The following is a 14,163-nucleotide window of genomic DNA, read 5'->3' on the forward strand; positions in this document are numbered from 1 at the left end:
GTTAAAAATAATATACTAATATTTTTAATAATTATAATTATAATTCCATAAGTAACAAATATTTTATATAATAAAATTATTGAAAAATGTAATTATATATTACATGAATTACAATAAATATTAAAATAATAAATCAAAGAAAAAATAAATATCTTTTCGAAATAGTTTAATCAAAGGCTTCAAACAATCTGTGTAAAATTAAATCTCTATTTAATTGAGTAATTTGATTAGAAAATATAGAATATATATATATATATATATATATATATATATATATATATATATATATATATATATATATATATATATGACATCATGAAATTTAAAATGAATAAACATTTCAGTTTAGAGTGAAATTAAATCAAATAATGAAAAAACTCGTAAAATCCATTAAATTCGGACCGGGTTTTCCGGGGTAAATGGGTATCCTAATCAGGTTGAACGGTTTTTACCGGTTTATTCGAAAGAGGGTTTTAAGAATATTCCGGCCCGACCAAGGTATCGGTTCCCAGGTTTTCCAGTTGAACCGTTCGGGCCGGGTCAGTTCTGGCAACAGTGCAAAAGATCCCTATTAAGAGAAATGCTAATCAAGATCAAAAGTTGATTTATTAACAAAGAGCACATTTATCATCATGGCTCTAATACATATAGGGAAGAACATACATAAATAGCAGTAAGTATTCATAATTATGCACTGTTTAAAGCAAATTCAACATTACATATAATTAAACTGAAGTTTGGAAAACATTCAGTTGCAGTAAGCGGTAATGCTGCCGACATTATTCTCTACTTATATCTCGAGCATGCATTGACCTCCAAACATAGCAGCCTATACATAGTCTTGACTCGCCTGAATACAGAACATATAATCATAAGTATAAACCAAAGCAGTATCAACACAAGGAAATATATCAATCTATCAAGTATTTAAGTATGCAAAAGCGCAAGAGACATAAAAACGCTTGATACATTGAGTAGGCTATGCTGCTACTTTGCTGCCTTTATGTTACTAGCTATGTTATCACTTACGATCCCTGATTTCATCTTATGTTGCATGGAACCAAAAACGTTGAAACAGGAAATGTTGAAAAGAGAAACAGCAAATAATATATTTTACAATAATAAGTTATATATATGAAATTTCGGATTTCTAAAATTGTTTCAAAAATGGAAACAGAACGCTGAAATGCAGGACATGACAAGTTTTCATGCAACATATATTTCCAACACTAAAAGCCGGGGAAAAGGTCGTTACCCTTTCCCAAAAAGGAATGCCAGGAAACTCAAATCTAAAGGTACTAGGCCAATTTAATCATCGAGTGACTGAAACCTAAGTATAGTGATTCACTTTATCAAATTCCCAAAACTATCCCATAACTTGTAGTATAATGATGTATGGAAGAGTTCCTCTATAAACATTCTTTATAATTGTTCAAGCAAATCAGCTCTTAGTTATATTTGAACTTATACTAAGTTTACATTGATTCACAACTCAAGTTCCCAACAGAAAATCACTTCAAAAAAGCAAAAAAGCCTTCACCACTCAAGAGACGCAGTCTGTTCCTCATACTTAAATTATACACGAATAACTATAATCTTTTGGTTTTCCATTCAGAGTGTTTTCAGTACGTATTGACATGTTATTACTTACAAAATCACTAAAGTTTCAAACATCATATACATAGAATCAAATAATTATAAATAGTACGTACCGGGCCAATTAAGAGCTCGTAGCTGAAGGTGCATCACCAACAAGCTTAAAATGCTGAACCTCCTTAAAGTTTAACCAAAGCTTTTCCCAAATCTTGGCTTCATAGAGCTTCTTATGACCACCATCCATTACCTCTAAGGTTAAATAATGCATCAATCCAGCCACCACTTGCTGCTTTGCATTCACTACTTTCTTATACTCCAACAATGCATTCTGTCCAAAATATTAGTATATAAATTTCATAATCAGCAAACCATCACCTTAAAAGTTGATCAAGAAAATAAATCATAGACTATCAAGAAATGTTAAAAAAGAACATACCCATGATTTCAATTCAACTGAGTTATTGCTAAAATCATGTCATTTGAGGAATTTTCCTTCATTTTTTTAATTCAAAAGACTGGAACAAAAGTAATATATAAATAACTAGCAAAGGGTCACACCGGCCTTCGAATTTGTATCTCGTGGTTAAATAAGTCACTTTTAGCCTTTTTAGTCAATTACATTCCCAAACTTGTGTTTTTGGATAAAATAAATCATTCTAGTCAAATAACTCCTAATTTGCATACTTCAAACGCGTTACTTATTTTGACTAAATTGATCTATTCGACCCCGAAACACAAGTTTGAGGATCTAGGTGATTAAAATAGCTAAAACTGACAAATTTGAGGCCACGGTTGACCTTTTGTTCTATATATAAAAAAAAAAAAAAAAAACCCTTCAAAGGTGAGAATTTATGAATGATTAGAATCCAATTCAATTCAATTCTTTCCCTTTCTTCAAGTTTTACAAGTACTAAAAACATATAACTAACAACACTAACCTAAAAAGAAGAACAAACTAAATTATAATACAAAAGACCCAATTGAAAAATTATTAAAATCAGATTTCATGAACACACAAGTAATCTAGCAACTGGGTAGCAAAAATAAAACCTGTTTGTTGTTGTAATCATCAACAGCAAAACGCGCGAGGGCATCGATCTCAACGCTGTTGGCAGATCCTTCTACCTCACTGATTCCGCCCACTAACGCCATTTTTTGTAGTTCGTTAGGGTTTTGAATGATCTGAGTTTTGGGGTTTGTGTTGCTTAATGAGAAAGCAAGGTCAGATAAGGTTTATAATAAAGAGACGTAGATATTTCCTACTAACGGAATATTAACGGAATTTTGTTGCAACTTGTTTCGATTTGTCAATTTTGGCGCCATACTGAAAATATCTTACTCTCAAGTCTCAATATTAAAGATTGAATAAAAGATCGATTTACCCCCTCAACTTAAGTATAGAATACCAAAAATATCATTTTTAAAAATATCGGTCAAAATATTCACATTTTTGCAATCTCGTATCATTTTCACCCGTCTGAACTTTTTTAAAAATGATAATTTAGTGTTTGAAGTATGTTAAGATAATGCTATAGTTGGAACTTCATCCAACGAGGTGTAGTTTATTGACATTTGATTCAATATGGGATGCTCTATTATTGAAAGATCTAAAGTTCGATTTTTGATAATTCTTAGTTGATTAATTAAAATAGGAAAATCCACAACTGACAAGACTTTTAAAAATACGATTTTTCGAAAAAGAAAATTATTGAGAACATAAAAAGTTCATTTAGCACCTCAAATTTATGTTTTATCTGGTCCGTATGATGAATATAGCAGAGATATATAAGCAACGTTTTTCTTTTGATATATCTGATATGTATCTATTATATATTTTCACAAAAATAAAAGCGTAAACATCTTTTTTTTTATGAAGATAAAAATTTTAAACTTAGAGTGTATTTTTGAAAAGGATTAACCCATTTTAAGGTCTCTTAACTTTACAGATTTTGTTTATCTAGTCCCTAAAGTTCCATTTGGTGTTATCTGATTCTTTACTTTATATTTTTTATTTATCTGGTCATGAATTTCCATTTGGTCTTATATGTCCCTAAATTTTAATTTTTCGCTTCCTCATGTCCTCAAAAACATAAAGTTAAAGGACCATATAAATAAATATAAAAACATAAAATTGAGGGATCAGATAAAGAAAAGACGTGAAGTTAAGGAACCAAATAAGATCAAATGTTCAGAGACCAGATAAACAAAATAAAGTAAAAGTTTAGGGATTATATAAACAAAACGCATAAACTTGAGGTACTTTAAAATGGGTTAATCCTTTTGAAAATTAAATGGCTTGCACATATTATCATGGCTCTAATACATACAAGGAAGAAACATGGAATGTGAAATTAAGGATAGAACATACGTAAATAGCTGTAACCATTCATAATTATGTACTATTTGGAGCAGATTCAGCATTACATACACATAAGTCTTGTAACTTAAAAAACATCCAGTTGCATTAAGCAATAATGATGCCAATATTATTCTCTACTTATATCTTGAGCATGCATTACCTTCCAAACATAGCAACCTATACACAGTCTTGCCTCACCTGAATAGACAGCATGTAATCATCAGAACAAATCAAACCAGTATAAACACAAGGCTGAATTGAGTATGCAAAAGCGCGTGAGAGAGAGATAAAAACGCTTAATGCATTGAGTACATGTGCCGTAGACCCAGCTAAGCAATGCTGCTGCTAATGATGAAACCAATCTTAAAGCAAAAATAAATCCAACTATTGTCCTTAAAATCTCTGGTTTCATTCTATGTTGTACGAAAACGGAAATGTTGAAACAAGAAACATTTTTGAAAATGGAAACAAAAAGCCGAAATGTATACTCAACAACAAGTTTTTGTGCGACATATATTTCATCAAACAAGGGTCCACCACTAACAGCCAGGGAAAAAAATGTGATCATCCTTACCCTAAAAGGAATAGTTGGAGTTTCAGATCTAATGTACTAGGCCAATTTAATGACGAATTGATTGAAATTTAAATATTGTGAATCACTTTATCAAATACCGCAATTTACCCCATAAGAATTTCGTAGTATAATGATGTAAGAAAGAGTTCTTCTGGTTACATTCTTTATCATTGCTCAAGCAAATGAACTCTCGGTTACATCAGAGCTTGCATACTAAGTTTACATTAATTCATAACTCAAATTCAAACTTCAAAAACCGAAAGCATTCTTGACCACCCAAAAGACTAATCCGTTCCTCATTCTCAAGTTATACGCAACTAACTATTTTCTTTAAGTTTTCCATTTAAATGAATTCAGTAAGTATTGACATGCTATTACTTACAAAATCACTAAATTTCCAATCATATACATAGAGTCGTAATAATGATCAGTACGTACCGAGCAAACTAAGAGCTAGTCGCTGAAGGTGCATCACCAACAAGCTTGAAATGCTGAACCTCCTTAAAGTTTAACCAAAGTTTTTCCCAAATCTTGGCTTCGTAGAGCTTCTTATGACCACCATCCATTACCTCTAAGGTTAAATAATACATCATCCCAGCCACAGCTTGGTGCTTTGCATTCACTACTTTCTTATACTCCAACAATGCATTCTGTCCAAGATATTATATAAATTTCATCATTAGCAAAACATTACCTCAAAGGTTCACCAAGATAACAAATCATAATAAAAGATAAAATTTCTTTATAAAGCATTGTAACAAAAAAACATACCCAATACTTCAATTCAATTGAATTATTGCTAAAATCATGTCATTTGAGGCATTATAGCGTTTACTTACTACACTATCCTTGATTTCTTCTTCCATTTTTTTTCTTTTATTTCCAAAGACTTAGATAAGAGAAGCTTATATGTAAATAACCTAAATTATGGTTACCGAACTATAGACTATTTGCACTTCGTTTATCATTGTTTCATTTGTTATATTATATTAATAACTCAACTTTCATTTTCCCACAAAATGGAGATTACTATTGAAATTCCGACCAATTATAATTTCAAATTAGGTACCATATAATTTTTCGTCAGCCACAAAAGCGATAATTCAACTAAATTAACTGCGAAAGCTCCCGATGTTGATAAAATAACAATTTGATTACCTACATAAAATAAAATAAAATAATGGTAACCGAAGTGTTGAAAGCCTATAGTTTAGCAACCGCTGTAAATAACTCCGACAAAGGTGAGAATCGATGAATAAATATAAGGGTTAATCATCTAAAGATACCTCACCTTTATTCTCGTTCTTGGTCTCACCTTTCAAAATCTTCAATTTTAACCCATTTCTCAATTTTCAGTTTCAATTACAGCCATTTATTTAAGTTGTATTACAAGAATAAAAATAAAATATAAAAAAGTGAAAATTGGAATAATATGAAGACATGTTTAAACTTTTTCTACACTTCAATTTTAACAAATGACCATATGAAACTAAAAATTGAAAAACCGGCCAAGATTGAGATTTTTAAAGGCAAAGACAATATAAACGAAAAAAGTCAAAAAGGTTAGTGTAGTTTTGGATGAATAAGCCTAAATATATAATTCTATTCAATTCAATTCAATTCAATTCAATTCCTGCATTTTCTTTAAATTCTACAGATGATAAAAACAGATTAACTAACATCATTAAACCCTAAAAATAAGATTAAACTAAGCAAAACACCAAATTGAAAATTATAATCATCAAATTTCACGATTGCACGCGTAATCTACAAAATAAAACAGAGATCTAATGATAACCTGTTTCTTGTTGAAATCATCAACAGCAAAACGAGCAAGGCCTTCGATCTCGACGCTATTGGCTGATCCTTCTACCTCTCTGATACCACCCGGCATATCCATTTTTCTTCTTATTTAGGGTTTCCAATTGATCTCAGTTTTTGCTTTTGTGTAGTGTTAGATAAGACTGATAATAAAGAGACCAAGATATTTTCTATTAACGGAATATTAACGGAATTTTGAGTATTGCAAACGTGTCCCTTTTAATCAATTTTGGCGCCGTTTTGCATATGAGTAAAAAATGATCTTAGTTAATATATTAATTTTAAAAATAATTAGCTTTATTTTACGGGTGATGCACGGTGTGTGTTGATGTGATTGCTAGTAATATAATTTGTTAACTTATAATTAAGTCAAATCACAATTTGTGAAATAGGATGATTTTTTTAAAAAAAAAAAGATAGAACAATCTCATGGGATAAATTCATCAGTTTATTAATTGTTATTATAAAAAAACAAATGGTGTACGAAATTTTCATCACTTGAATTCTTTCAGCTTATTAGTGTTGCTAAAATCTGATTTTTAAATTTCTATTACGCTGTTTTGTTTTTAGTCGGTCAATTATTCGAGTTTAATTTAATTTTGGATATTTTATATTAGTTTATTGCAGCGTACCTCGATATTTTTATCAGTATATGTTTTTATATTTAAAAATAAAAGAGACGATTTTATGGAATGCTTTTATCACCCACCACTAATGTGACATACATAAGTTCTTTATTTTATTTTTACTTCAATTTCACTACAATTTAGTCTTTTTATTTTTATTTTTATTGATATTAAATCTCAAACTCAGTTTTTGCGAGAATTGATATCATTAACACCTTTTGCGACGGAAAGATCTAGTATCTATAAAACAAATATAAGGACCCAATGTTGCTAAATGGAAATGGAGGGATCCAATGACAAAAACAGGAAAAGTACAGGGGAAAAAGCGTATTATGCCAAAATTAAAACAACGGTTAAAACAGTTATAGAATTTGAATTTATGAGTTCAGCCATGGCGGGACTAGCTTCAGCATTAAAAATCCTTGTCAAAATTTGAATGATTAGAACATTGATATGTTCATATCAACAATAAGAACAGTAACAAAATCTCCACTTCTCATCAAACATTTCACCACCGCCACCACCTCACCGGAAAACACCTCTGCTGTCATCTCCAACTACTTTTCTTTTCTCCATTCATCACCCAGCTCCAACCATTTACGCCACCTCCATGCTCGCTTACTCCGCACTGCCCTCTACAACAATGTAATCCTCTCTTCAAAACTCGTTCTAACGTACTCCCATCACAACAAACTTTACCCTCACTCACTCTTCACTTTCCTTCACATGCCATACAAAAATGTATACTCATGGAACATCATAATCGGCGAGTTTTCTCGCTCTAATTACCCCGAGAAAGCCATTGATTTGTTCATTAAAATGCGGAGAGAAACTAATATTCAACCCGATGAATACTCGCTTCCTCTTGTTTTACGGGCTTGTGCTGGTTCTGGGTCGGTTCAACTCGGGTATTCAGTTCATGGGTTGAGTTTAAAATCGGGTTTTGGTGTTAGTTTGTTTGTTGGGTCTGGTATGGTTTTCATGTATGTGACATTTGGGGATTTGTTTAATGCGCGCATGCTGTTTGATGAAATGACTGATAGAGATTCTGTATTGTGGACTGCTATGCTTTCTGGGTATGCTCAGAATGGGGAGGCTAAGCTGGGATTAGAAGTTTTTAGAAAGATGGTTAGTGATATAGGAGTGGGTAAGCTTGATGGAGTTGTGATGGTGAGTTTGGTTTTGGTGTGTGGTCAATTAGGGTTGTTAAAGCATGGGAGAAGTGTTCATGGTTGGTGTTTGAAAAATTGTAGGTTAGAGTTGAGTCTAGGGAATGCTATTGTTGATATGTATGTTAAATGTGCGGTATTATGTTATGGGCGTAGAGTGTTTGATAAAATGCCCAACAGAGATGTGTTTTCGTATAGCTCGTTAATTTTGGGATATGGATTAAGTGGGGATGTGAGTGTTGCTTTGGGACTGTTTGATCAGATGCATATGATTGGGATTAAACCCAATGATGTGACGTTTCTCGGGGTCTTGTCAGCTTGTGCTCATGGGGGTTTGGTGGAGAAAGCGCATTCATACTTCAAAATGATGCAAGATTGTGGACTTGTGGCTGAATTGAAACATTGTGCTAGCATGGTTGATTGTTTAGCAAGAGCAGGGCGGTTGGAAGAGGCGGAGAAGTTTATCAATGATATGCCGATGGAACCTGATGAAGCAGTGCTAGGTGCTATTTTAGCGGGTTGTAGAATTCACAATAATGTTGAGGTAGGAGAAAGAATTGCGAAGAAATTAATAGTGTTGAAGCCAGAGAAAGCTGGATATTACGTGCTATTGGCGAATATGTATGCTTCAGTGGGTAGATTCGATGAGGCTGAGATAGTTAGGGACTTGATGAAGAAAAAGCATGTATCTAAGTTACCTGGATTCAGCTTCATCGAATCAAAGAATTCTTTTCCTCTTCCATCGGAAATTGAAGTTCAAGAATGTCGTAAAGTCCGATGAAGTTATTTTGATCGAGTAATTGTATTTACAAGAGATTGCATTGCTTAGCTGGACTATGAAGCAGCAAATTCATGGATCAGTGCTCTAAGATGAGGTTAGTGTTATTTTGAAACATTTCAATAATAGCGAGCTGCAAGTCATAGAGAAGTCATGCATTAGCCTCTGATACGGGAATGAAAATACCAAAACAGAAGACAAAAAAAAGGAAATGGTAAAACAATAATTTTTACAAGAATACGTTGTAGATATAAAGTTTCGGAGTTTCAGAAGTGTTTCCGGAAACAAAAATGAAACTGTGTGAATCGTAAGATTTGAGAAGAGCTTAGTCTTTTGGAAGTTGATTGCTTGTTATGAACTTGAGCACTCATTTGGCTAATAGCGCATATAAGTGAAATTGTGACACTTTGTTGTAATTGAATCCTCTAATGTAAAAAAGCTTATTGCATTAGAGAAAGTAAAAGTAAAATGTAGCAAGAATTTGTTGCCCATCTTCATTTTTTTCTTCTTTTTTCAGTAAAAATTTGTCCAAGAGAAATGATGGTAGTTTTTCCAAGCTTGAAGAAACAAACCACAAGTTTTGTATTGTATCATTTGCTTATACGTGCATCCAATTCTAAACTAACAATGCAATTTTGGTGGATGTTGTAACTTTCAATAAAGGCTCATTTTGGAGTAATAGACGCTGGAGGTATCTAAATTATTGCTATATTTCATTTTGGTGATCGAACTTTAATTTTTTCAGTTTGGTTATAAACTTTATAATTATTTTAGCCGAGGAATTTTAGCCAAAAAGATGTCGTGTTAGCTGATTGTAAACAAATTGGAAAAAAAAAAAGTTCGCTAGTCTAATTAAAAAGAAACAAAGTTTGATAACCAAATTGAAAAGAAATTAAAATTTAGTAACCAAAATAAATAAAAATAAAATTCAATAACCAAAATGAAATATAGCAGAAGTTTAAGTATCTCTAGTGTCTATTACGCCTCATTTTGCCTCTAAAACTTTGACATAAATATTAGTAAAAGATTCCAAATTCATGGCACATAGTTAGCTTTGGATCAATTTACACTTTTAACCATCTAAATTGGCGACATATTAGGGTATAAACAGATTTAAAATTGACAAACAACGATTTTTTTTGTTCGAAATTACGAATTTGGACTCTTTTAATTACTTATGTCAAGTTGGAGGGATTAAATAAACTGTTGTTGGTAAAACTTTTATGAGAAGAGTCCATGAAAAATTGATCAAGTAATGAAAGTTACATTTGGTTCAGATTAATCTTTTATTCAACAATATTAAATCCAAGCATAAGTTTAAAATAATACATTAAAAAATGCTCACAATCGATTATTCAACAGTCAATTTATGTACATTCGGTCTCTAGGTAAGATGTTTTCTTCCTTCATTGTCTTTATCTTTTATTTTTAATTAACATAATGAATAATTCATCAAAAAAAATTAATATAATGAATAATCTAGACTTAATCTCTTTACTAAACATGTTTCATGCTTCTTGTTACAAATTAGTTAATATAAACACAACAATTAGACAAAAGAAAATTAATTATTTAAAACTAGAATCATAATCTAAGATACACAAAATTACAATGACAAAAAAAAAACTTTTTTAATTAATTTAATTAAAAAGTAGGCACCGCTAATTAATTTAATTAAAAAAATAGACACATTTTATAATTCTCTTCAATATTTTGCTTACAAGATAGAGGTTATCCCGGTTCGAGGAATCTGCCTTCTGATCACACCATTTTCTGTCAAATTTGCAATCTTTTTTCTATTTTTTTCCCTCTATATATACTCATTTCAAGAAGACAAGAACCCTACACAGCCACACAATCTAATCTAAATTCAAAACCCTGATTATAAAGATTCTGGCTTTCTTATTTTTTATTTATAAATTTCTTTCCTTTTTTACTCATACCTAAATTTTAGCATCTGGGTTGTTTTATTTTCTTTTTTTGGTCTGATATTGATTCTTGATTTGATTTTGTATTAACAAAAGATTGAATCTTTTTGCTTGAATTACAAACCCATTTCTTGAATTATTACCGTTATTCAAGCAATGGCTATTCCTTACCCTCATTTCAATTTCAGCACCTCTGAATCTATGGAGACAGCTTTATCTTCACCTCAATCTCCTGTAATTCTAACACAAGATGAGCTCAAGAAAATTGCTGCCTATAAGGCAGTGGAGCATGTTGAATCCGGTATGGTTATTGGCCTTGGCACTGGCTCAACCGCCAAGCATGCGGTGGCTCGAATTGGTGAGCTTTTGCATCAAGGGAAGCTTAAGAATATTGTAGGTATACCCACTTCAAAAATGACTCATGAACAAGCTTTGTCATTAGGGATTCCTTTGTCAGATATTGATACCTACCCTGTTCTTGATCTTGCAATTGATGGTGCTGATGAGGTTGACACTCATCTCAATTTGGTAAAGGGCAGAGGTGGGTCTTTGTTAAGGGAGAAAATGATTGAGGGTGCTTGCAAGAAGTTTATTGTGATTGTTGATGAGTCTAAGTTGGTGAAATATATTGGAGGTAGTGGGTTAGCTATGCCTGTTGAAATTGTGCCATTTTGTTGGAAATTCACTGCCAAGAGGCTGCAAGATTTGTTTGGGTATGCAGGTTGTGTGGCTAAGTTGAGGACTAATGGCGGCGAGCCGTTTGTTACGGATAATGGGAATTATATTGTGGAGATGTTCTTCAAGAAAGATATTGGAGATTTGAATGTTGCAAGTGATGCAATTCTGAGGCTTGCTGGTGTTGTTGAACATGGGATGTTTCTTGATATGGCAACTACTGTCATTGTTGCAGGAGAGCTTGGAGTTACCATCAAGAATAAGCATAAGTAGTATTTGGGTTGACATTTTCTTGGTTAAACTATTGGAATATTGTTATTGGCTATCATTTTTAATAGGGGAGTAGTTCTAGTAGCATTAATTGGTTATTGAGGAGAGCCATTTTGATAGGATAGAAGTCTCCTCCATTTTTGGCATTAAATTTATAGTGAGAGTTCAAATCCACAATAGCAAGGTATTGGATTATGTGAACTTCTCAACTATCAAAATTATGCTGCTCAGATGGTATGATGATTTATATAATATAAAACTTAATTCATTATTACTTCAGATTTGCAATTGTTTTATTTGGATATGATACTAATTTCATAAGTTGATTGTTACCGATAAGTTTTCTTGATAGCTATGTTGCACGAATACTTGTTGTTTCGGCACGTTTCAGAAATTCTGAAACTTTATATTTGTAAAGTATTCTTTTAAAAATATGGTTTTGCTGTTTTTTTTTTCAAGTGTTTTTGTTTCAGTATTTCCATTTCCATGGAACATAGCTAGATAGTTTCCTTGGATTGTATCCAACAAGTGTTTGCTGAATAGCTGGTGCACTATAGCAATTTTTGCTTGTTATTCATCTAACTAACCTGTTACAACAGTTGACCATTGTTCACCCATGATGATAAAGGGCACAGCCATACCTTGAGTTTTCAAAAGAAACAAATAGAAGGTGAGAGTAAGCTTTTGCCTCTACATTGTGCTCTCATGTTGGAATGAAGCTTCAAGTTTGCTATTGCTAATCGGACTTAAACTATGCCTGATTGTAGGATAAGCTGTAAGTGCAATTAATCTGATGTTTATCTCCAATCACAGGCTATATCGACAATTTGTACAAGTATCTTCAAAATTTGTTGGCCTTGTTAATTGTTGATATAACTGCCAGTGAAATTTGATCTATTGAGCTATATATTTTAGTTAGTCTTGAAAGGTTTCTGGTCTGGTAGATATATGACGAGAAAAGGGAGGAAAATGATTTGTTTGATATGTGTAAACTAAATTCAAGCTGTTTTAGCTTATTGAGTGTTAATTGTTATTATTATGATGTTTTCACTATGCTAGCAAATAGCTAAGGAAGGTTGTTTGTCAAGAATGCTTCTACAAGCCGGTTCTTTTTAGATGGCATATAGGTCAACCAGTCTCTTTTTACCTTGCCTTTGGTTAAGTTAGTTTTTGTAGAGACCTGCTGAAAAGAGTTCAAAGTTATTCAAGTAACTGCTGTTTCGAACTATGCGGTTGCTTTAGTAAGATTATATACACTAGCCACCTCATCTGCTCATCTGGAGAGCGGCTAATTGAGAGAAAGCACGAGTAAAGTTGGTGCCATTACATTCGTCTAAACGTTATGTGTGCATAGTGTTTATGGTTTGAGATTAGGAAATGGTGTCCTTCAACTCTCTATATTGTATACGGATACTTGTCAAGTCTTACGTTTCGCCATTTTGTTTGTGGTTTCAGAGGATCTTCTAAAACTCCGAAATTGTATATTTATAGCCCATTTTTAAAAGAAATCTCATTTTGTTGCCGTCTGTTTGAGCATTTTCCTTTTCAGTATTTACTTTCTGGTACCAACATAAATTGTGTTGTTGTGCTTGTACATTGCACGCAATTCAAATGAATTTTGTTTTTGACATCCGAATGAGAGTCGAGTGAAAGTTAGTCAACTGTCCTTCGTTGTCAGCACGCCTGTACTGTTTCATTTAGTTGTAATAGCATGATGATATGCCAGTTCTGCTAACAATTGTTCATTTGAGCATGTGCTCTTTTGCCTTCACGAGAGCTACCGAATCTTTTGTTTGGACTCCGCAACAAATCGAGATCTCACTGGTTTCCTGCACGTTTTATGCTACGAGGATATGACTGTTTCTTTTGAAAGTTACTATACTTTATTTTTCTGAAGGTTGTGCTTAGTTGAAGTAGGGCCGACAATTCGTGTTACGTGCTATAAACATGTCGCGTTTTCTCAACCCAAAGCTGCCACGTTTAACTAAACATGTCAAAACGTCAAACTCAAACACGTTGTCATGTTGAAAATGGTTTATAGGCTTTTGTGATGGCTTTCATATGTGGATAAATCATGATTGACTGGATTTTGTTTGTGTTTCAAGAAAGAGGGACTGAGCATTTGATTATTTTAGTCATTTGATAAGTTTTGAATACAATATGAGGGATGGCTTAAAAATGAGTCAAGAGTTCAAGACAGTTGTTCTTGTGCAAAAGATAGGAAATAAAAATCAAATCAATTCCAAGCCCTCAATAGGTGGTGCGATACCTTTCATTTTGAACTATCTTGAAAAATTGACTAAATTTTATTACGAGTTTTAACTCAAATGCTATAAACCTCGGTAGATTGTGGATTCAGTTTTTCCA

At 32.4% G+C, this 14,163-nt stretch overlaps 4 protein-coding genes across 4 annotated transcripts; 2 read left to right on the forward strand and 2 right to left on the reverse strand.

Moving 5' to 3' along the window:
- Positions 1-571: 571 nt before the first annotated feature.
- LOC130014449 (cysteine proteinase inhibitor-like) lies at positions 572-2,843 on the reverse strand. The gene is made up of 3 exons (XM_050382548.2): positions 2,647-2,843; positions 1,713-1,924; positions 572-850 (listed from the first exon to the last, which is right to left on the reverse strand). The coding sequence occupies exons 1-2, from the start codon at positions 2,746-2,748 to the stop codon at positions 1,721-1,723; spliced, it is 306 nt and encodes a 101-aa protein (XP_050238505.1). The 5' UTR covers positions 2,749-2,843; the 3' UTR covers positions 572-850; positions 1,713-1,720.
- A 1,118-nt stretch (positions 2,844-3,961) lies between these two features.
- Positions 3,962-6,499, reverse strand: LOC126687995 (cysteine proteinase inhibitor-like). The gene is made up of 3 exons (XM_050382550.2): positions 6,328-6,499; positions 4,968-5,179; positions 3,962-4,153 (listed from the first exon to the last, which is right to left on the reverse strand). The coding sequence occupies exons 1-2, from the start codon at positions 6,427-6,429 to the stop codon at positions 4,976-4,978; spliced, it is 306 nt and encodes a 101-aa protein (XP_050238507.1). The 5' UTR covers positions 6,430-6,499; the 3' UTR covers positions 3,962-4,153; positions 4,968-4,975.
- A 742-nt stretch (positions 6,500-7,241) lies between these two features.
- LOC126686071 (pentatricopeptide repeat-containing protein At4g14170) lies at positions 7,242-9,602 on the forward strand. The gene is made up of 2 exons (XM_050380094.2): positions 7,242-9,020; positions 9,441-9,602. Exon 1 carries the CDS (start codon positions 7,430-7,432, stop codon positions 8,924-8,926), a length of 1,497 nt encoding a protein of 498 aa, XP_050236051.1. The 5' UTR covers positions 7,242-7,429; the 3' UTR covers positions 8,927-9,020; positions 9,441-9,602.
- Positions 9,603-10,648: 1,046 nt separating this feature from the next.
- On the forward strand, positions 10,649-12,075 carry LOC126686897 (probable ribose-5-phosphate isomerase 2). The gene has a single exon (XM_050381185.2). The coding sequence runs from the start codon at positions 11,008-11,010 to the stop codon at positions 11,797-11,799; it is 792 nt and encodes a 263-aa protein (XP_050237142.1). The 5' UTR covers positions 10,649-11,007; the 3' UTR covers positions 11,800-12,075.
- Positions 12,076-14,163: the final 2,088 nt, after the last annotated feature.

This window comes from Mercurialis annua, linkage group LG6, assembly GCF_937616625.2.
Source record: "Mercurialis annua linkage group LG6, ddMerAnnu1.2, whole genome shotgun sequence".
Lineage (NCBI taxonomy): Eukaryota > Viridiplantae > Streptophyta > Magnoliopsida > Malpighiales > Euphorbiaceae > Mercurialis > Mercurialis annua.